Source organism: Pelodiscus sinensis, chromosome 20 (genome assembly GCF_049634645.1).
Source record: "Pelodiscus sinensis isolate JC-2024 chromosome 20, ASM4963464v1, whole genome shotgun sequence".
Classification (NCBI taxonomy): Eukaryota; Metazoa; Chordata; order Testudines; family Trionychidae; genus Pelodiscus; species Pelodiscus sinensis.
This window is the reverse complement of record NC_134730.1, coordinates 8,063,381-8,084,972: the sequence shown is the minus strand read 5'-3', so window position 1 is coordinate 8,084,972 and position 21,592 is coordinate 8,063,381. Positions and strand designations below refer to the sequence as shown.

The 21,592-nt window shown below is 43.7% G+C and overlaps 1 protein-coding gene across 7 annotated transcripts in view; it reads right to left on the bottom strand.

The window, feature by feature from the left end:
• TNRC6C (trinucleotide repeat containing adaptor 6C) overlaps positions 1-21,592 on the bottom strand; it is a 344,243-nt gene that overhangs the window by 9,577 nt on the left and 313,074 nt on the right. For 6 of the 7 annotated variants that reach the window (XM_075903558.1, XM_014573581.3, XM_075903557.1 and 3 more), the window contains 4 exons: positions 20,379-20,492; positions 14,234-14,428; positions 13,056-13,126; positions 11,245-11,384 (listed from right to left, as the gene is read on the bottom strand). In XM_075903558.1, coding sequence (XP_075759673.1) covers positions 11,245-11,384; positions 13,056-13,126; positions 14,234-14,428; positions 20,379-20,492 — 520 coding nt within the window. The remainder of the gene's footprint in view (positions 1-11,244; positions 11,385-13,055; positions 13,127-14,233; positions 14,429-20,378; positions 20,493-21,592) is intronic. The other variant, XM_075903560.1, reaches the window with a different exon arrangement.

Sequence of the window (21,592 nt, the reverse complement as noted above, 5' to 3'; positions counted from 1 at the left end):
TCAGCTTCCTTCCCAATTACTTCTACAATGCAGATATTTGTTTTCATACAAAATTCTGTAGCACATTAAATTAGTAGCAGCATAGAATACATGGAATTAATCAAATGGAACAAGGATAAATTCCATATTTAATTAAATAAAACCCCTATTTTTAATTTAATCCGAAACTACTACAGAAAACATCTACTTTGTTACAGAATCCTGAGACTTTCCAGAAGAAATTAAGTAAAGCTTTCCACGGAGTATACAGGATTGTGTGCATGAGATACACATAAAGAAGAGCTGAAATGATTAGTGTTTACAGCATAAGTGGGTATACTAGTATTCCATGGATGGTGCCTATGCATGTGTTTCCTGCTAGAATCAACCTCTTTAAAATTTTGCATGTTTGTCCTTCCTGCATGCCCAAGAGTAATGATCTGTTGTGTAATGTAACAGAACTTTTTAAAGCATTATCTTTTTGAGGATCTCAGCTCATTTATCAAATGCAAGTAGGCACTGTTACTCCCAATTTAAAAGATGAGAAAAAGAGGATGTGGCAAGGGCCCCTCTTCCCCAAGCCACCACTGGGTAGGCCTCCTCCCCTTAGCCCCCCGAGTTAGGGGTCTTGCAGCCGGTCTCAATGGTAGGGAGCCTGGGCCAGTTGTCCACAGGCTCCCTCCTTAGCTGCCTTTACCTAATGCTGGTCAAAATTGTTCTCTCCGGTTACTTCCTCTCTGCCTCTCCACCACCTTCCTTTCGTCCTCTCCCTCTCCTCCCCAGCCTGCAACTGGTGAAGCTTTTAAAGGCCTTTAGACAGACAGCAGAGAAGTCAGCTGGCTCCAATTAGTCTGAGCCAGCTCCCTCCCAGCTGCATCCAATTGGGCTGCAGTTCTCTGCTTCTCTCACAGGGTTTTTCCCTTTTGGGCTGCCTTTTCCCTTCTCTGCAGCAGCTCCCTGGCCTGACCCTGTCACACATCCCCCCCCCCCCCGCTCAACTCTATGGGGCTGGGTTACTTGGGTCGGACAACAATGCACCCTTGACAACCCGTCTGCATTCCCATGCTGGGTTCTTGATCTATGTTGCACATGGAAGTGAAAGGGCTGCAGGGACAGAAACCACCGGGTAACCCTCGAATTTCTGCCCTTGTTTTGGTGCATCCACTGCAGAGGTGCAAAATCGGTGACCAGGGTAAACTTCTGCCCACAGAGGTAGTAGCGAAGGCTTTCCATGGCCCACTTTACCGCGAGACGTTCCCTTTCTACCACAGCTTAGTTTCGTTCCCTCGGCAGCAGCTTCCTGCTGAGGTACAGTATTGGGTGCTCCTCTTCTCTGACCATTTGAGACAACACAGCTCCCAGTCCTACCTTGGAGGCATCGGTTTCCAGGATAAACTCCTTCTTAAAATCAGGGGCTATGAGAACTGGCTTGCCGCAGAGGGCATTATTGAGATCTTTAAAAGCTTCTTCCGTCTCCATGGTCCACTTTACAATGTCGGGACCACAAGTTCTAGTCAGGTTGGTCAGAGGGCAGGCCCTGGAGGCAAAGTTGGGGATGAATCTGCGGTAATATCCAACCAACCCTAAAAATGCCCTGACCTGCTTTTTCCAGGTTGTTCGGGGCCAATTCTGTATTGCATCCACTTTGTTGAGCTGGGGCCTCACTACCCCTCTTCCCACGATATACCCGAGATATTTGGCCTCGGCCAGCCCAATCATACACTTTGCGGGATTCGCCGTAAGTCCCGCTCTCCTTAATGTCTCCAATACTGCCTCTACTTTTTGAATGTGTGTGTCCCAATCAGGACTGTGGACAACAACATCGTCCAAATAGGCAGCTGCATACTTGGCATGGGGCCGCAACAGCTTGTCCATGAGCCTTTGAAACATTGCAGGAGCCCCATACAAACCAAAAGGGAGGACCGTGTACTGAAAGAGACCCTCCGGAGTTGAAAAGGCTGTCTTTTCTCTGGCCCCTGGTGCTAGGGGTATCTGCCAGTAACCCTTGGTTAAATCAAGGGTGGATAGAAATCGGGCCTTACCCAGTTGGCATGGGATAGGCATTAAATTTGGATACTTCGTTTAACTTTCGAAAGTCATTGCAAAAGTGAAGGCTTCCATCTGGCTTGGGCACCATAACAATAGGGCTAGACCACTGGCTACGGGACTCCTCAATGACTCCGAGCTTCAGCATTTTCTCAACTTCAGCTTGGACCTCTTTTTGTTTTGCCTCGGGTATCCGGTATGGCTTAACGTGCACCTTCACCCCGGGGTCTGTGATGATGTCATGGTAAACCTCCGTAGTTCTACCCGGTTCTGTCGAAAACACATCCTGATTCTGCTCAATCATGCCGGCTGCTTCGGCCTGTTGGTCCGGAGTCAGCTCGGGAGATATTTCCATCCACGTTGGTGGGTTTTCCCTTTGGGGTGGTGGCCCCAGTGCAACCAATGCCACTTCTCTGTCTTGCCAGGGTTTCAGCAGGTTGACATGATATACTTGCTCAAGCTTTCGCTGGCCAGGCTGGCGAACCTTATAGTTTACCTCTCCCACTGCTTCTATTATTTCATATGGCTCCTGCCACTGGGCTAGGAGCTTACTCTCTGCAGTTGGCACTAGCACCATCACCCGGTCTCCCAACTGGAACTTCCGAGAGGTTGCTCGCCGGTTGTAATAGACCTGTTGTGTGCCTTTTCTAGGTGCTTCCACACTATGGGGGTGACTGGCTATCCTGTTCCTCATTTGGAGCACATGATCAACTATATTTCTCCCCAGGTTGAGTTGTTCCTCCTAGGCCTCTTCAGCAAGGTCTAGTATGCCCCGTGGGTTACGCCCATACAAAAGTTCAAACGGGGAGAAGCCAGTAGAAGCTTGGGGAACTTCCCTTACCGCGAACATGAGGTAGGGTAGTAGCATATCCCAATCTTTGCCATCCCGGCTTACCACTTTCTTAAGCATACTTTTTAGGGTCCTGTTAAACCGTTCAACTTGACCATCGGTTTGAGGATGGTATACTGAGGTCCGCAGGGCCCGTATGCGAAGCAAGGTACACAAGTCTTTCATACGCTTGGACACAAAGGAGGTCCCTTGGTCTGTTAGGATTTCTTTAGGAATCCCTACCCTAGAAAAGATTTGAATTAGTTCCTTAGCGATGGTCTTGGATAGGGTGTTGCGGAGGGGCACTGCCTCTGGGTATCGAGTAGTATAGTCCACTACAACTATTATGCATTGATGGCTCTGGGCAGACTTTTCTAGTTGGCCAACTATGTCCAAAGCAATCTGTTCAAATGGGATTTCAATGATTGGTAGGGGTACTAATGGGGCCCTCAGGTGTGGTCGGGGCCCATGTAGTTGGCACTCCGGGCAGGAAGCACAATACCTCTGGACTTCTACATAGATCACAGGCCAAAAGAACCTCTGAAGAATGTGGTCCAGGGTTTTATCCACCCCTAGATGTCCTCCAAATAGATGACTGTATACCAATTCCAGTACTGCCCCCCGGTGCTCTCGGGGTACCAAGAGTTGTTCCACCTCTTGGCCCTGTATATGAGCTACCCTATATAGAAGATCCTCCTTGATTATATAGTAGGGCCCAGTGCCCTTGTTCCTCCCCTCCACTGGGACCCCATTAACTTCAACCAACTCCTTACGGATATTCTGATATATTGGATCATTGGCTTGATCCTGCCCAAAGGTCTCACTTGGGGATCTCACCTGCTCCAGGGAACCTAGCCCTCTTTCCTCCCCTGATGAGCTGGGTCCTACTTCAGGCTCATCCTGTCCTGGGGCTTCTGCTCTAGTAGTTGGGTAGGCCTCCCCCTCTACCAGTGCCTGCTTCCAACCTTGGATCAAGATCCTCATCCCCAATTTTTTTGTGGCCCTTCTCTCCTGTTGGGTTTTCCGGGGTTCCCCAGGCATTGAGAACAGGTCCTGGGAGAACTCATGGAAGGCCGGGAGAGAGCTATCCTCCTCCCCCCAGTCCCATGGTAGCAGGTCACTAAACCCGGGGAAGTCTTGTCCAATGACCACCGGGAAGGGGAGCTTCGGGACCACCCCCACAGTTACCTCTGTAACCCGCCCTTGTACTTCTATTTCCACAGGAATGGTGGGGTAATAATTAGTATCCCCGTGTACACAAGATACCCCAGTGTACTTGGCTCAAGTTAGCTGGTCTTGCCCCACTAGCTTCCCTGAGACCAACGTAACTGCACTCCCGGAATCTACTAAGGCGGTGGTTTCCACCCCATTCATTTTCATGGGTTGGGTATACTGATGGGGGCCCACCTAGGACACTAGGACACTTTGTAGGTTCCCCAGGTCACATTGCATAGGCTCGTCTACGTTGGGGCACTGAACCACAATATGCCCTATCTCCCCACAGGCATAACATCTCTAACCTGGGTGGGACAACCCCTTTTGTTTTGGGCTGTTGGGTCTTGATCCCTGGCCCTCTCCCATCCAGACCCCAAGGTCTTTTGCCCATCCTGTTCGCTCTTCCGCCTCCTTTCTTCCTGTCTGGACTCTGTCAGAAACTTCAGGGGCCCGGGGTCTTGGGGTAAAGGTGGACCTTCTGCTCCACTGCACCTCGACTCTGGGGCTGCAGGAAAGTCCCTTAGCCATCAATCGTCTCTCAATGAGAGCCACCAGCTCATCAAACGTCGCGGGGTCATTCTGGCCCACCCATTCCCGAAGGTCTGGGGGTAAACCCCTCATGTACCGGTCAAGGACGATCACCTCGATAATCTTTTCGGGGCTGTGGATGTCAGGACGCAGCCACTTCTGGGCCAGATGGACCAGATCAAACAACTGAGTTCTGGGGCCCTGGTCGTCTCAATATTGCCAGTTATGAAATCTCTGGGCTCTCACTGCGACCGTGACCCCAGCCCGTGCCTGGATCACAGCTTTCAGCTGGGGGTAGTCGGATGTAGCTTCCTCTGCCATGTCAAGATATGCCTTCTGGGCTTTCCCACTCAGAAAAGGGGCCAAAATGCTGGCCCACTGAGCTTGAGCTGTCCTTTTGAAGGCCAACAGATAGGCCTCAACCTCATCATCTTTTGTCATTTTGTGTAAGTAGAAATTGGCCTGTAAGGGTTGGGCCCCATCTTGATCACGTACCTGGACTGTCAGGGCTTTCAGCTGATTCACCACCTCCTGCAGGGTGGCCCTGTCCTGGGCTACCTGGCTCATCAACAACTGGGTAGTTTCTTGTTGGATCTGCACCGACTCCTGCTGGGCAGCTGCTTTTACCCGAGTAGCCTCTTGTTGGGCAGCCGTGGCCTGCACCAGTGCTTTTACCAGGTCCTCTATGGGTACTTTTGCTTTGCGAGGGGCCAACTTGGCTAGATTTGGGTTGCTGTGAGGCCTCACAGCTGCAATCCCACTTCTGACACCAGGTGTGACAAGGGCACCTCTTCCCCAAGCCACTACTGGGTAGGCCTCCTCCCCTTAGCCCCCCCGAGTTAGGGGATCTTGCAGCGGGTCTCAATGGTAGGGTGCCCGGGCCAGGTGTCCACAGGCTCCTTCCTTAGCTGCCTTTACCTAATGCTGGTCAAAATTGTTCTCTCCAGTTACTTCCTCTCTGCCTCTCCACCACCTTCCTTTCGTCATCTCCCTCTCTTCCCCAGCCTCCAACTGGTGAGGCTTTTAAAGGCCTTTAGACAGACAGCAGAGAAGTCAGCTGGCCCCAATTAGCCTGAGCCAGCTCCCTCCCAGCTGTATCCAATTGGGCTGCAGTTCTCTGCTTCTCTCACAGGATTTTTCCCTTTTGGATTGCCTTTTCCCCTCTCTGCAGCAGCTCCCTGGCCTGACCCTGTCACAAGGAAAAGAGGTTAAGTGAGTTGCTCCAGGTCATATATTAAGCCAGTGGTAGAGTTGGAACCTGTGTTTCCTAAATACCAGTTCAGTAATGCATATTTTCTAAAAATAATTGCATATAAGCCATTATTTTAGTTTCAGTTGTGAAATAATGCCTGAAGTCTTTTAGCATTATATTACAATCTTGCTAATTTTTGAAAATATCTTTTAAAGTTACCACTATTGTCCTCCAAACCAATATGTTATTGCATCTATCTATCAATCTAGAACATAATCCAATACACAACCTACATAAAGCAAAGGTCTGCCATATCCTTTATAGCAATATGTACTAACATTACTTCCCCGCTTATCAAAATTTCTCCTTTATATGGATGGCTCTAAAACCCTGGAGAACATTAAAAATGTACTATACACACTTTTAATATACATACTGATTTTTAAATCTACATTTTCAATATTACAGCATAAGCACCCCCTAAAGGACAGAATTCTTTCTAACTTAATGATTTCAGTTTAGATATGGAACTAAGTTAGGGCAATTTTTTACCTTTATTTGTTCTGAATGCTGTCTTTAATTAAGAAAAGGTCAAAAGTTTAAAAAGAAAATCTTTATGCAAATTTTTCTATATTATGTACACTTTATTCTTTTACATAATGAGGTTGATCATGGGAAGCTAGCTGCAACTTGGCATCTGGAGTACTCCATAATTTTAAAGTGTAGGGATATATAGAAATATATATATATAAATTGCTATAATGGATCAGTCAGATGGTAAATCTAGCCAGTATCTTATCTCCAACAGTGGTCAGTCAGCATAAGTTGCTTCAGAGAAGAGTGCTTTACAAGTATGAATAATCTGCCAGTAGGGAAGATTTCTTCATATTCTTTAGCAATTCATGATTGATTTATATCCTGAAGCATTAGGATTAATATTCCTTTTATGAAACAAAAGACAGGACTATGTAGCACTTTAAAGACTAACAAGATGGTTTATTAGGTGATGAGCTTTTGTGGGCCAGACCCACTTCCTTCTTCTACTATTTGATCTGAGGAAGTGGGTCTGGCCCACGAAAGCTCATCACCTAATAAACCATCTTGTTAGTCTTTAAAGTGCTACATAGTCCTGTATTTTGATTCAGCTACACCAGACTAACACGGCTACATTTCTATCACTATTCCTTTTATGGATATTCTCATCCCAGTAAATATCAAATCCTTTTTGATTGCTACTAAAATCTTGCCCTCAGTGACAGTGGCAATGAGTTTCACAAGTTTTTTTTCTTTTAGAAATGTTTAAATAAGAACAAAACATAAGAACGGCCGTACTGGGTCAGACCAAAGGTCCTTCTAGCCCAGTATCCTGTCTACCGACAGTGACCAGCGCCAGGTGCCCCAGAGAGGGTGGACCGAAGACAATGATCAAGCGATTTGTCTCCTGCCATCCCTCTCAAGCCTCTGACAAACAGAGGCCAAGGACACCATTTTATCCCCTGGCTAATAGCCTTTTATGGACCTAACCTCCAGGAAATTATCTAGCTTCTCTTTAAACTCTATTAGGGTATGTTTACACTACCCTCCTAATTCGAACTAGGAGGGTAATGTAGGCATACCGCACTTGCAAATGAAGCCCGGGATTTGAATTTCCCGGGCTTCATTTGCATAAGCCGTGCGCCGTCATTTTTAAATCCCGGCTAGTTCGAACCCCGTGCAGCGCGGCTACACGCGACACCGAGTAGCTAGTTCGGATTAGCCTTCTAATCCGAACTAGCTGTACTCCTCGTGGCACGGGGTTCGAACTAGCTGGGATTTAAAAATGGCGGCGCCCGTCTTATGCAAATGAAGCCCGGGAAATTCAAATCCCGGGTTTCATTTGCAAGTGCGGTATGCCTACATTACCCCGCTAGTTCGAACTAGCGGAGTAGTGTAGACATACCCTTATAGTCCTAGCCTTCACAGCCTTCTCTGGCAAGGAGTTCCACAGGTTGACTACATGCTGTGTGAAGAAGAACTTTCTTTTATTAGTTTTAAACCTGCTACCCATTAATTTCATTTGGTGTCCTCTAGTTCTTCTATTTAGGGAACTAATAAATAACTTTTCTTTATAGGCCCTCTCCACAACACTCATGATTTTATATACCTCTATCATATCCCCCCTCAGTCTCCTCTTTTCTAAACTGAAAAGTCCCAGTCGCTTTAACCTCTCCTCAAATGGGACCCGTTCCAAACCCCTCATCATTTTAGTTTCCCTTTTCTGAACCTTTTCCAAGGCCAAAATATCTTTTTTGAGGCAAGGAGACCACATCTGTACACAGTATTCAAGATGTGGGCATACCATAGTTTTGTACAGGGGCAGTAAGATATTCTGTGTCTTATTTTCTATCCCTTTCCTAATAATTCCTAACATCCTATTTGCCTTTTTGACCGCCGCTGCACACTGCGTGGACGTTTTCAGAGAACTGTCCACGATAACTCCAAGATCCCTTTCCTGATTTGTTGTAGCCAAATTAGCCCCCATCATACTGTACGTATAGCTGGGGTTATTTTTCCCAATGTGCATTACTTTACACTTATCCACATTAAATTTTGCTGCCCAATCACTGAGTTTGGTGAGATCTTCTTGGAGTCCCTCACAGTCTGCTTCTGTCTTGACTATCCTAAACAGTTTGGTATCATCCGCAAACTTTACTACCTCACTGCTTACCCCTTTCTCCAGATCACTTATGAATAAGTTGAAAAGGACTGGTCCCAGGACTGACCCTTGGGGGACACCACTAGTTACTCCTCTCCAATCTGAAAATTTACCATTTATTCCTACCCTTTGTTTCCTGTCTTTTAACCAGTTCTCAACCCAAGAAAGGACCTTCCCTCTTATCCCATGGCCACATAATTTACACAAGAGCCTTTGGTGAGGGACCTCGTCAAAGGCTTTCTGAAAATCCAAGTATACTATATCTACTGGATCCCCCTTATCCGCATGCTTGTTAACCCCTTCAAAGAACTCTAATAGATTAGTAAAACAGGATTTCCCTTTACAGAAACCATGTTGACTTTTGTCCAACAAATTATGTTCTTCTACATGCTTCACAATTTTATTCTTTACTATTGTTTCGACTAATTTGCCCGGTACTGAAGTTAGACTTACCCGTCTGTAATTGCCAGGATCGCCTCTAGAGCCCTTTTTAAATATTGGTGTCACGTTGGCTACCTTCCAGTCATTAGGTACGGAAGCCGATTTAAAGGATAGGTTACAAACCACAGATAATAGTTCAGCAATTTCCCATTTGAGTTCTTTTAGAACCCTTGGATGAATGCCATCCGGTCCCGGAGATTTGTTAACATTAAGTTTTTCTATTCGTTCCAAAACCTCCTCTAATGACACTTCAATCCGGGACAGTTCCTCAGATTCATCACCCACAAAGGACGGTGCAGATTCGGGAATCTCCCCAACGTCCTCAGCCGTGAAGACTGAAGCAAAGAAATCATTTAGTTTCTCCGCAATGGCTTTATCGTCCTTGATTGCTCGTTTTATAGCTTGATCATCTAGGGGACCCACAGGTTTTTTAGCAGGCTTCCTGCTTCTAATGTACTTAAAAAACATTTTGTTATTTCTTTCTGAGTTTTTGGCTAGCTGTTTCTCAAAATCTTTTTTTGCTTTTCTTATTACATTTTTACACTTGATTTGACAGTGTTTATGTTCCTTTCTATTTATCTCACTAGGACTGGACTTCCACTTCTTAAAAGATACCTTTTTGTCCCTCACTGCTTCTTTTACATGGCAGTTAAGCCACGGTGACACTGTTTTAGGTCTCTTGCTATGTTTTTTACTTTGGGATATACATTTAAGTTGGGCCTCTATTATGGTGTCTTTAAAAAGTTTCCATGCAGCTTTCAGGGATTTGGCTCTAGTCACTGTGCCTTTTAATTTCTGTTTAACTAACCTCCTCATTTTTGTGTAATTCCCCTTTTTGAAATTAAATGCCAGGGTGCTGGACTGCTGAGGTGTTGGTGTTCTTCCCACCACAGGAATGTTGAATGTTATTATATTATGGTCATTATTCCCAAGCGGTCCTGTAACGGTTATTTCCTGGACCTGATCCTGCACTCCACTCAGGACTAAATCGAGAATTGCCTCTCCCCTTGTGGGTTCCTGAACCAGCTGCTTGAAGAAGCAGTCATTTAAGCCATTGAGAAATTTTATCTCCGCTTCTCTTCCTGAGGTGACATGTATCCAGTCAAAATGGGGGTAATTAAAATCCCCCATTATTATAGAGTTCTTTATTTTGGTAGCCTCTCTAATCTCCCTCAGCATTTCAATGTCAGTATTGCTGTCCTGGTCAGGTGGTCGGTAATATATCCCTACTGCTAATTTCTTATTATTGGAGCATGGAATTACTATCCATAGCGATTCTATGGAACATGTTGATTCATTTAATATTTTTATTTCATTTGATTCTACATTATCTTTCACATACAGTGCCACTCCGCCACCCACCCGGCCTGCTCTATCCTTTCGATATATTTTATATCCCGGTATGATTGTGTCCAACAGATTTTCCTCATTCCACCAGGTTTCAGTGATGCCTATTATGTCAATCTCCTCATTTAATACGAGGTACTCTAGTTCACCCATCTTATTAGTCAGACTCCTAGCATTTGTGTAGAAGCACTTTAAAAATTTGCCACTGCTTATTTGTCTGCCCTTCCCTGATGCATTGGATTCCTTTGAATGCGGTTGTGTGTCTGCTCTGGCCCATGGTTTGTCCTCTCCCCTCCTCTCTTTCTTACTACAGCTTAGAGAATCTCTATCAATGGATTCTCCTCTAAGAGAAGTCTTCCTCCGATTTACGTGCATCTCCGCACCAATCGGCTTTTCCCCATCTCTTAGTTTAAAAACTGCCCTACGGCCTTTTTAATGTTTAGGATAACCTCTCATTAGTTTAAACATTTTTCAGTTTCATTGGCAGTCCCCTTGAAACAAAAATAAATACCAGTATAGGAACTACCTTTTCTACACCATTCCTTATGTTGATTATCTGTAGTATGTCCCCTTTTATTTTTTCTTTGAAATAAACAGTTTTAGTTTTTTACTATTTTGCACATGAATTTTTTCCCCGTGATTTTAATAATTTTTGTTGACAGTCTTTCGTTTCCACCTATTTCTGTTATATCTTTGTTGAGATGATGTGAGCAGAACTCAATACAGTACAGTGAACACCCACTATCAATTTATGTAGTGGCACTTCATACACTACTTTGAGTGTATCTAGTTAGTCCATGGGTACTTCTCTTTATGTCGCTCTCCTACAGTTTCTGTTAATAGATAATTTCCAAAACACAACCAATAAATTAGTAGAGCAAATAAGTGCCATAGCAATCTAACGCTTAGGAGAACAGATGCTATACTAGATTCTACTTCACAGAAAAAAGGGAAAGAAGAGGGAAAACATACATATGCAGAGACTTCTGGGCCTTGGCTGCTTCTTCCTTGGAACTGTAGCGGACCACAGCATTCCCTTGAGTCAGGTTCAGGTGGAATGTAATTAAAGGGCCGTGTTGCAAACACAGTGTCCGAAGTGTGGAACCATCAATCTAATTGCAGAGGGAGAAAAAAGTGGTCTTGTTTTTCTGTGGTTGTCCTTAGTATGTTTGTTAATGGAAAAGGCTTTAAATGATAAAGGAAAAAATTTAGAGTGCAAGTGTAGTTTCCTCCCACAAGCTAAAATAATGGAATTAGATGCATCACTATTTTATGAGGCAATTTTTTTCAACTTCTTTCTACATAGTTCATATTAATAAAGCTTATTTTTCCAAGACATCTCCTGGTCTCTGCACCCACTGCTTTCAGTCTTATGCATCTCCATGGGAATTACACCATGGAGAGGAGTAGAGGAATTGACAGATTGGGGAAAATAGAAGAGTAATTCTCCCATCCCCTCAAAAATTAGATTTGCCCTCCACAGTATCAACCACACAAGGAATTTTTAAACAAATAAATTATGTGCACTGGAATGGCTAATTATACAGATTCAGAATTTGTGTGTGATTTGCTCAGCAGCAGATCTAAAAGTGCTTTACAAAGATCAGAATAATTACTAATGGGGAACAGACATGGGAAATGATTTACCCAAGGTCACTCAGCAGCCCAGTAGCAGAGTTGGGAACAGAAGCAGGGATTCCAGTGTGCTAGTTATTAAGCCACTGTGGCTCCCATTAAAACCATTATATGGATCATTCTCAACATATTACCATGACTCTCTGTATCTGGAGGGAGCACCTCGTGTAAATACAATTGTGGTACTGCATACAACTCATGCTATGTGAGGTATCAGTGAAGAAGTTACGATTGGCTGAAAGTCATGATTCTATATAAATATGTACATCTTTAGTGCGTATGAAGTTATGAGCTCATGTTTTATGGCTGTCACTAAAACATGCTGTAAACTGGGGAATCAGTCAGATATTAGCTCCCCAGAGACAACAACAAGGAAAGTAGTCTTGCTACACAAGGTGGGTGTCAAACAACCATCAACAGCCATTGTCCAACAAGAGAGCTATAATTCAGTGACTCACCATGCCCACCAGACATGTCTGGACTTGTGTTTTCCAAGTGCATGGAATAAAGATAGAAAACAGCAACAAGGCCACTCAGAAGCTTGAGGACTCCAATTGAGGAGAGTGGCTTAAGTTTAAGGGACAAACTTCTATATTAAGAATCACAAAATCCGGTGGGGTGAGAAAAACAGCTTAATCTAGAGGTTACCCAGTCTAAAAGGGTTGAGAATTTACAGTGTGCTTATATTTTACTTTCTTTTGGTAACCACTTTGACTTTTTGAGTATCACATATAGTCACTTAAAATATGCATAGTCACTTAAAATTATCTTCCAGAGTCAATAAACTTGTATTGGTTATCTTTTCTACTGACTTTGCCCAAAGTGTTTGTCAATTTGCTCAGGTTTACAAAGGCTGGTATGTAGGCACTTTCCAATGATGAAGTGGTGAACCTTTTGCACTGCTCATCTTGCCAGGAGGGCTTTGTTGCTTGTCACTAGCAATGCAGCGTGAGAGACAGCCCAGGCTGGAGAGTTAAGGGAGCACAGTGGTCCCAGGCTGCATCCCAGGGATTCCATCACAACTACTGTTATTGGTACATAGATGAATATTATATACACTCATTGCAATAGACTAAAATTACCACAGCTGATAAGCATTCTTTCTACCATCTGGTTCTTTGTGTAGTCAAACATACTATTCTCCTTACCTGGGGTGTGAGGTTACGTAGAACCAGCCAGCTGCTTGTTCTTCCTGAGCTGTCAGTACTCCAGGCAGAACCTATCATAAATCCAGAAAGGGAACAATTTAGTATTATAGTGAGAGCACATTACAACAATCAGACTCATCAGGAGTAAAGAGTGTGTAAGATGCAACACACTAGCAACACAACCGCTATTGTAAACATATTCATTAACAATCCAATAAGCAATTTATCTCCATCCTCTTTTCTTTTCTTACATGGCATGAAAAGAGGGAGCTCCATGATTAGAATGTGTCAAGTTGACTCTGAAGGAGCAGTGGGATTTCTCCCTTTCTTGCCATCATCTCTTTCGTAGGTGACTACTTTGACACTATATTGGCAAAAGCTAGTATTTTACCAAAAACCTTCAGGTTACACTGGATTTAGTCAGCAGGTGACACCTTAAAAGATATGGAGATGACATTTTCTAGTGGCATTTGAAAAACTGCAGTACCTCTAAAACTTTGGTGAAAGTATGGAGGATGCAGATAAAATCTTATCAGCATGCTGTGGCTCTCATGTGGGATTTTGCCTGCAAAAAATGGATGTGACAACCTTTGACAGCTGGGCAGAATATTTAATTCCAAAATTTTTGGGAAGATGGTTGATAAAAATAGTTATTAGCAGTGATATTTATTTCTGATCCAGATTTTTTTATAAACACAGAGCACATAGCTGTAGAAACAAAATTATGACAGCCAAATAAACAGATTGTACTTGAAAGAAGTTATACACACTGTCTGGAAGCCCTACCATCCCTTCAATTGTATTCATCATACAACATGGAATAATCAGGTTCTGGAAGACTTGCATCCCTGCTATAGATATGTACTGTGCTTAATTTGTAATGAAAGAGGTTCTTGGGGTATGATCACCAACCCTAGGGGTGCCGGGGATTAGTCCTGGCAAGCCCTGGCACAAATTAAACACTGGATATGTATTCTGTGTAATAAAGTCTACTGATTTATAACAATTTATAACAATTCACAGAAAAACACTCGCTGCAAAAGAAAAAGGTCTCTTAAGATATGTAAAAAAATGAATACTATAAACAAGTCCCCCTGTTGTAGTAAAATTATTTCCCACTTATAATAATAATAAAAAGAGCATTGCAATATTATAAAATATAGGAGTCAGAGGAATACCAGAAGAGTAAGAGCTGGTCCAACCCAGTGGGCTGGCACCCCAGGTAGATGATGGCTTGGTGTTTGTTAAACCTGGAGGTGGTCTTGTAGGAGCAGTAGTGTTTCTGGGTACCTTCCATAGTTCATGGGATAAAGACGCTTGTGTGTGAGAGATTGGGCCAGAGGACCAAGTAGACTTGATGTCTGATAATTTACCTGCAACAGAGAAACATAATTCACACATTTTTGGTAAGCAGGTTAAAAAATGTGAACAATTTGGGTGTGTCTAGACTACATGGCTCCGTCGACGGAGCCATGTAAACTAGTTTACCCGACATAGTAAATGAAGTGGGGATTTAAATAATCTCCACTTCATTAAAATAAAAATGGCCGCCCCACTGTGCCAACAATCAGCTGATGCAGCGCAGTGCGGCAGTCTAGATGCAGTGCGGTTGACAAGAGAAGCCTTTGTCGACTGCTCCCTTATGCCTCGTGAAACTTGACTATGCTTCATTGACTATGTCAATAAACTAGTTTACATGGCTCTGTCGACGGAGCCATGTAGTCTAGACACACCCTTTATGAAGTAAAGAGGTGATCCTCAAGGCTATTCATTAATTGTAATCTATGAGTATCTAACATTTATTATTACTGTCCACTTGGTAGTGGAGCGCCGAACACTTCTCTTTCTGATAGAAGGACAAATGATCATAAAACAAGACTAGAGAATATGTTTGACTAGCTGAAATCTCGTAATAAAATTGTTGTATATGTTCAAAGTTATTTAGCAAAAATTATTAAAATAATTAAGTTTATATTCTTTGCACTCAAAAAGGAGGAACCACTTATTTAAAACACAGAAATTGGCACACAGATGAGTTATTCCAGAAGAGGTGGAGAGGACAACATTTCCTATTCATATGCTACTGAAATTTCAAAGACAAATGCATAAGGTGTACAGAGTCTTTTATAAGTTTCTCTTTGAAACACTAACAATCTTCATGAGAAGTCCAATATATCACAATTCTTACAACATTTGGTTGACCACTTTGTTATGCTCTATAGTCTACTGTCATTTATATTTATATTTATATCATTATATTTATTTCACAATTATTTTATTCCAACCAGAGATTTATCAAATGACCTAAATCTATACATTTTAAATACAAACTTTAAAATAAAAAGGACACATTAGCATTTAGATATCATTAACCCAAACAGGACCTACTCAATTCAGACACTACCATACAAAATGCACAATGTCAAATGATCATTTCACTGTGTGGAAGTTTAACATATGCCTGTCTTTTAGCTAGCTACACAAACACCAAAGATATAGAACCTGATTCTCCTTCTCTAATTAATACTTATGTATATCAAGAGCAACTCTACTGATGTCAAGAAGCTAAACTGGTGTAAAGTGAGAGGCCCGTTAGGCTCCTATTTTTGTTCAAAGTACAGTGACAATAAGGAAGTTGATAATACTGTTCAAGTAACAGCTTGAGAAAAGAAATTTGAAAGTCTAATTTTAGAACTAGTAGCAGCAGCTGGCCCTGCAATTTAACATATGATGAACATGGATTAGTAAGTTAGAGGTTACCATGGCACTGATTTTATGATGTTTGCATGCAGATAGGATGTAACAGCACACACAAAAATGCATGGCAGATAAAATTAAGGGATAAGTAAGCCATTACTTTCCCCTTCTAATAACAGAATATTTCAAGGTCCTTTAGCTTTGTGGCACCTTGAACCTAAATCGTACACTAATGTCCAAGAGTGTTCAAGTTTCTTTTAAATTAAGATGAGGTTTCTAATTTATCAAATACTAGAAGATTTACTTGGCACCACTTGAGTCTTTAACTCAGTTAATTTCTGTTTTTTGGAAAATAAATAAAGATGTACTTGCTCTATGAAAATCACTGGGGTGGGGCTAGGGATGAGGAGCTGAGTATGCAGGTTGCCCCAGTAAGAGAGGACTACACCAGCCCTCTTTCATCCCAGCAGCTTGATAAGAAGCACCTTTCCATGGCTGCTGCAGCTTCAGCAGGCACAGCCAAGGGAGAGGTTCATGTCCCCCAAGTGAGGCAGGTCTGGGTTCATCTGTCCCTTGCACTCCCCCAGCCAGAGAGAGGAATGAAGCAAACTGTGCACTTTCCCCTTGCTCCCTGATGAAGGAGAACCGCCAGCAATGTTCCTGTACAAACCCAGGGTAGGGAGGAAGCAATATTCTCATATGAATTGGGGTAGAGGGAATTTCAGCCTCCCCCCTGCAAAGGGCACTTGGGGTTTTTGTGAGAGGCTCAGATCTGGAGCAATTCTAGAAGGGGAAAGGGGAATGAGCCCCCAGACCGCCCTTTTCTCCTGCCCAGTGATTCTGTTTCTTTACTGTATGGTTTTATGAGAAGTAAATCCCATTCCAGGCACATCCCATTTTCCTGCCAAGTCCAAACCTTTATTCTGCTTTAAGTGATGTAGAACTGGTACCGTTTAATAGGAATTCTTGAACAAACGGACAGACATGTATAGACAGATGCACACAAACTCTCAAATATATCGTTAAAGACTGTAAAAAAAGCAATTTGTAGAGAGGGTATTTTTACATTATTTTATTACACTGGCTTCACATTTCCTGCTTTCAGTACTTTAAGATTTTGTATCAGTAATACTTAATTGCATTGCAATAAGTTGTAAGGGGGAAGTTGGAGATTTAAGCAACTGCGTTAAGGAATCCAATAGTTGGGAAGATACGGAAGACAATTTGGGATTAGGGGATAACCATATTAGCTGTAGTAGTAAAATAGTAAACATTATGGTTAATATTTGAATTCTTCAGAGGGGTAGCCGAGTTAGTCTGTAACAGGAAAAACTTAAAAAACAACAAATAGTCCGGGTAGCACTTTAAAGACTAACAAAACACGTAGATGGTATCATGAGCTTTCGTGGGTACAACCAGGGCTGGATTACCCAATAGGTAGACTAAGCATGGTCTTAGGACACCAGCAAAGCAGGGGCGCGCGCGCACACACACACACACACACACACACACACACACACACACACACACACACACACACACACACACACACACACACACACACACACACACACACAAGAGATTTTACGGTATAGTATTGTTTTTATTTTGAATTACATATGGTGGGGCACCATAACCTTTTCAGTGCTTAGGGCCTCTAAAGATCTTAATCTGGCCCTGAGTTCAACCCACTATTTGAATTGTTATCTTTAGGCTTCAGAATTAAGAGCCCATTGAGATGAACGGGCAAGTCACATTTTTTGGGACTGTCTGCAAATTCAGGCAGAAAGGATTGCATCACTTTGCATTTGTTTCCTGTTAGAAATTTTTTAACATCAGTGAAAAATTACTGTGGCAGTATTTAAATTTGGAAATTTTAAAAGTTTTTCTACAGCTTGCATATCATGAGTTTGCTAGATTCAAAGAATTCCAACAATACTGGGGATAGAACTTTATAGCAACTACTTAACTAAAGGGAGCGGCAAAACATAAAGGGTATGTCTACACTACAAAGTTAATTTGAACTAACAGCAGTTAGTTCGAATTAACTTTAATAGAGGCTACACATACAAACCGCTAGTTCGAATTTACATCGAACTAGCGGAGTGTTTAACTCAAACTAGGTAAACCTCATTCTACGAAGACTAACGCCTGGTTCGAATTAAGTAGTTCGAATTAAGGGCTGGGTAGCCACTTAATTCGAACTAGTTGGAGGCTAGCCCTTCCCAGCTTGCCCTGGTGGCCACTCTGGACCAAACCACGGAAACTCTTCTGCCCCCCTCCCGATCCCGGAGCCCTTAAAGGGGCACGGTCTGGCTACAGTGCTTGTGCCAGTTGCAAGCCTGCCAGCACCCAGCCAGCAGACCCTGCACCTGGCACAGCATAAGCCAGCCACCCGCTGCCACCCAGCCCTCTGCCTCTTCCCAGGACCAGGCTGGTGGCTCCCAGGAGCCTGCCCGGGGCTGCAAGAGGCGGGCACCCGCCTGGTCTAGTGCAAAGATCATGGACCTCATCCAGGTTTGGGAGAAGGCCTCCAACGTCCACAATCTCCACACTAGGCACAGGAAAGTGGCCGTCTAGGGCAGGATAGCTGCCAGCCTGGCCACCAAAGGCCACATGCCAACCCAGGAGCAGGTTCACATGAAAATCAAGTTGGTCCAGTGAGACCCCCGACCCTGAGCTTAGAACATAAGAACGGCCGTACTGAGTCAGACCAAAGGTCCATCTAGCTCAGTAGCCTGTCTGCCGACAGCGGCCAGCACCAGCTACCCCGGAGGGGATGGACCGAAGCCAATGACCAAGCAATTTGTCTTGTGACATCCATCTCCAGCCTTCCACAAACAGAGGCCAGGGACACCATTCCTACCCCCTGGCTAATAGCACTCCATGGACCCAACCTCCATGAATTTATCTAACTTCTCTTTAAACTCTGTTATAGTTCTAGCCTTCACAGCCTCCTGTGGCAAGGAGTTCCACAGGCTGACTATGCGCTGTGTGAAGAAGAACTTTCTTCTTTTAGTTTTAAGCCTGCTACCCATTCATTTCATTTGGTGTCCTCTAGTCCTTATATTATGGGAACTAATGAAGAACTTTTCTTTATGCACCCTCTCCACACCACTCATGATTTTATAGACCTCTATCATATCCCCCCTCAGTCTCCTCTTTTCTAAGCTGAAAAGTCCCAGTCTCTTTAGCCTCTCTTCATATGGGACCTGTTCCAAACCCCTAATCATTTTAGTTGCACTTTTCTGAACCCTTTCCAAGGCCAAAATATCTTTTTTGAGGTGAGGAAACCATATCTGTACACAGTACTGAAGATATGGCGTACCATAGTTTTATACTTCCCCTCCTTTTTCCCCTGGCTTGCCCCTTCCAGCTCCCTCCTCCCAGGTTTCCCCCTCCCCTCTTCCATCCTCTCTCCTCCCCTCTCCCACCTCCTTTTCCCAGTCTCCCCAGAGGTTAATCTCCCCCGCCTCCCGTTTTGTTAAATACAGAGAGTTTCTATTTTTGAACACACATGTCCTTTATTTTTTACATCAGGAAGGGGGGTTAGGGAGAGGTAAGTGGAAGGAAGTGAGGGAGAAATGGGGAACGAGCCCCCGATGGGGAGGACTGAGGTGGCTCTGTGGGCTCCTCGGGGTGGAAGCTCTCCTGCAGGGCCTCCTGGATCCTGACAGTCCCTTGATTGACCCCACCAGATGGCAGCCTGTGGCAAGTGCAGCCAGGCTGATGGCCGAGTGCTGTGATGTGCCGAGTGTGGGCACTCAGGGCACTCCAAGACAGGGCTGCTTTACTGTCCCTCATCGAGTTAGACAAGCAAGTGGGGAACCCTGAGAACTGTCTGTCCGGGGTGGGGGTCGGGTCCCTTTAAGCACAGCCCTTGGCTAGCCTGAGGCAGCAGCTCCACAATCTAAGCCCTAACCTGATGCCCTGCTGGCACTGGTTCCGGCCAGCCTTAACTTCAGTTCAGGGTCCACTCAATGTGGACATGCTATTTCGAATTAGCAAAACACTAATTCAAATTAGTTTTTAGGTCTAGATGCACTAATTCGAATTAGCTTATTTCAATTTAACTAATTCGAATTAAGTTAGTTCGAATTACTGCTGTAGTCTAGACATACCCAAACTTATTCAGCTTTCTAATTAAAAAAAATTTAGCTTTCTAATTAAAAAAAATTAAAATAGCTCCTTGAGCTACTTCTGTACTATTTCCTATGTATCAATAGGGCCTGAAAACGGTTCAGTATTAAAACTGAATTTACTAGCAATAGCTTCCAGATCAACCTTTCGTGGTAAGATCCAGCAATGTTACCACTGATGTCTTGCAGAGAAAATTCTCTCTCAGTTTCAACAAAGTTTATTTTTGCTCAAAAGTATGAATGCCAAAAGAAATGTAGCATCATGACATGAAGTGGGCTGAATATGGTTTTTATTAGTGCACTTGTCAGATATCCACTGCTCTAGTCACCTGGTTAAAATGCTTAACACTGCAGAACTTCCAGTGGGAGTAGCACACTGCCCAAAAGATATCAATTACTGTAACAACCAGTGGAAAGCACTTTTTTGAGGTCTTTGCTCTTTGGGTGTGGAGAGGGATGCAGAAAGTAGAAAGGCCATTTCTCGTACCTGCAATGCTAGGTGTGGATGCAATGCTGCTGAAAGAGCTATTGTAGCCGGAGGCACTAAGCGGCCAGGCACTCGATGAAGGCAGCGTGGCATTCTGAGATGTTGGGGATGACCCTGCAGAACCAGCAAAGAAGCAACTAAGAATGATGGGAAAAATGGTACTTGCCGCAGAATAAGCAATTCCAACTACATTGTGTACAAATACAAACCAGGCAACCGGCTTCCTCCAACCATGAATGAAATGTTATAGAAAGCACGATATAGTGAAGCAGACTTCGTCAGTTATATAAAAGAAAAGAAACCTGGTGTCATAGTGGCAAGGGTGTTGGTGCTCATGCAGAAGACAAATTTTGGATTTCCCTTCAGATAATGTAAATCTTCAGACATCAGAATTAAAGTTAGATCCAAAAGATCTAACTGTTCGATCTGGATTTTATAATATACTTGTCAGCCTATCCAAGCAATAGCAACTGTGGATGGAGATGAATGTATATATAACTGTGACAAAGCTCCTTCTCTGCCTTTTTGGGTCCTTTGCTTTCAGAGGGACTGGTCACCCCAGAGCAGGCCTTGGTTTAGACACTTGCCCTAAAGGCACAAACTTGCCATGTATTTAGCCACCCTCATGTTTGGCCAGCATGGGAAAAAGAGAGGAGACCAAACCCCACAGTCTCTGTTGCCCCACTGAGTGGTTCAGGGACATGTCAGACTTCCCCAAATTAGTCCTTCCGCTGTGATGTGATACGCAGTCTGGATCAACTCTCCCGTGTAGAGCAGGAAATTGGAGAATGGGAGGCACTTGGGCCCACTCTGTAATCTGGCTTCCAGCCCAGGACCCTGTCATAGCACCTGTTTGTAATGTCCTCTGTATCCGCAGCGTGAAAGTTACAATTCTCTGAGCCACTTCCAACAGCTGTTTCCAGCACCTTCCTTAGGACAAGTCCTTTCTCTTGGTTCCTGATAGGGTTGAACCTTCCATAGTGCCTTCTTAACCCGGTTCCTTGCACGCAATGATCTAACAGAAGGGAAGATTTTTTAACCAGTACTATCTGGTTCTTACTTGGCTCCAGGTGTGCTAATCAGACTGTCTTAATTGGCTCTGGAAAGACCTGCCTGACTTATTCTCGCAAATTCCCGACTGTTCTGAGAATGGAGACAGGTGATGGTGAAAAATAGAGTATACTTTATTTAACTGTTTTGTTTAACAAATGAAA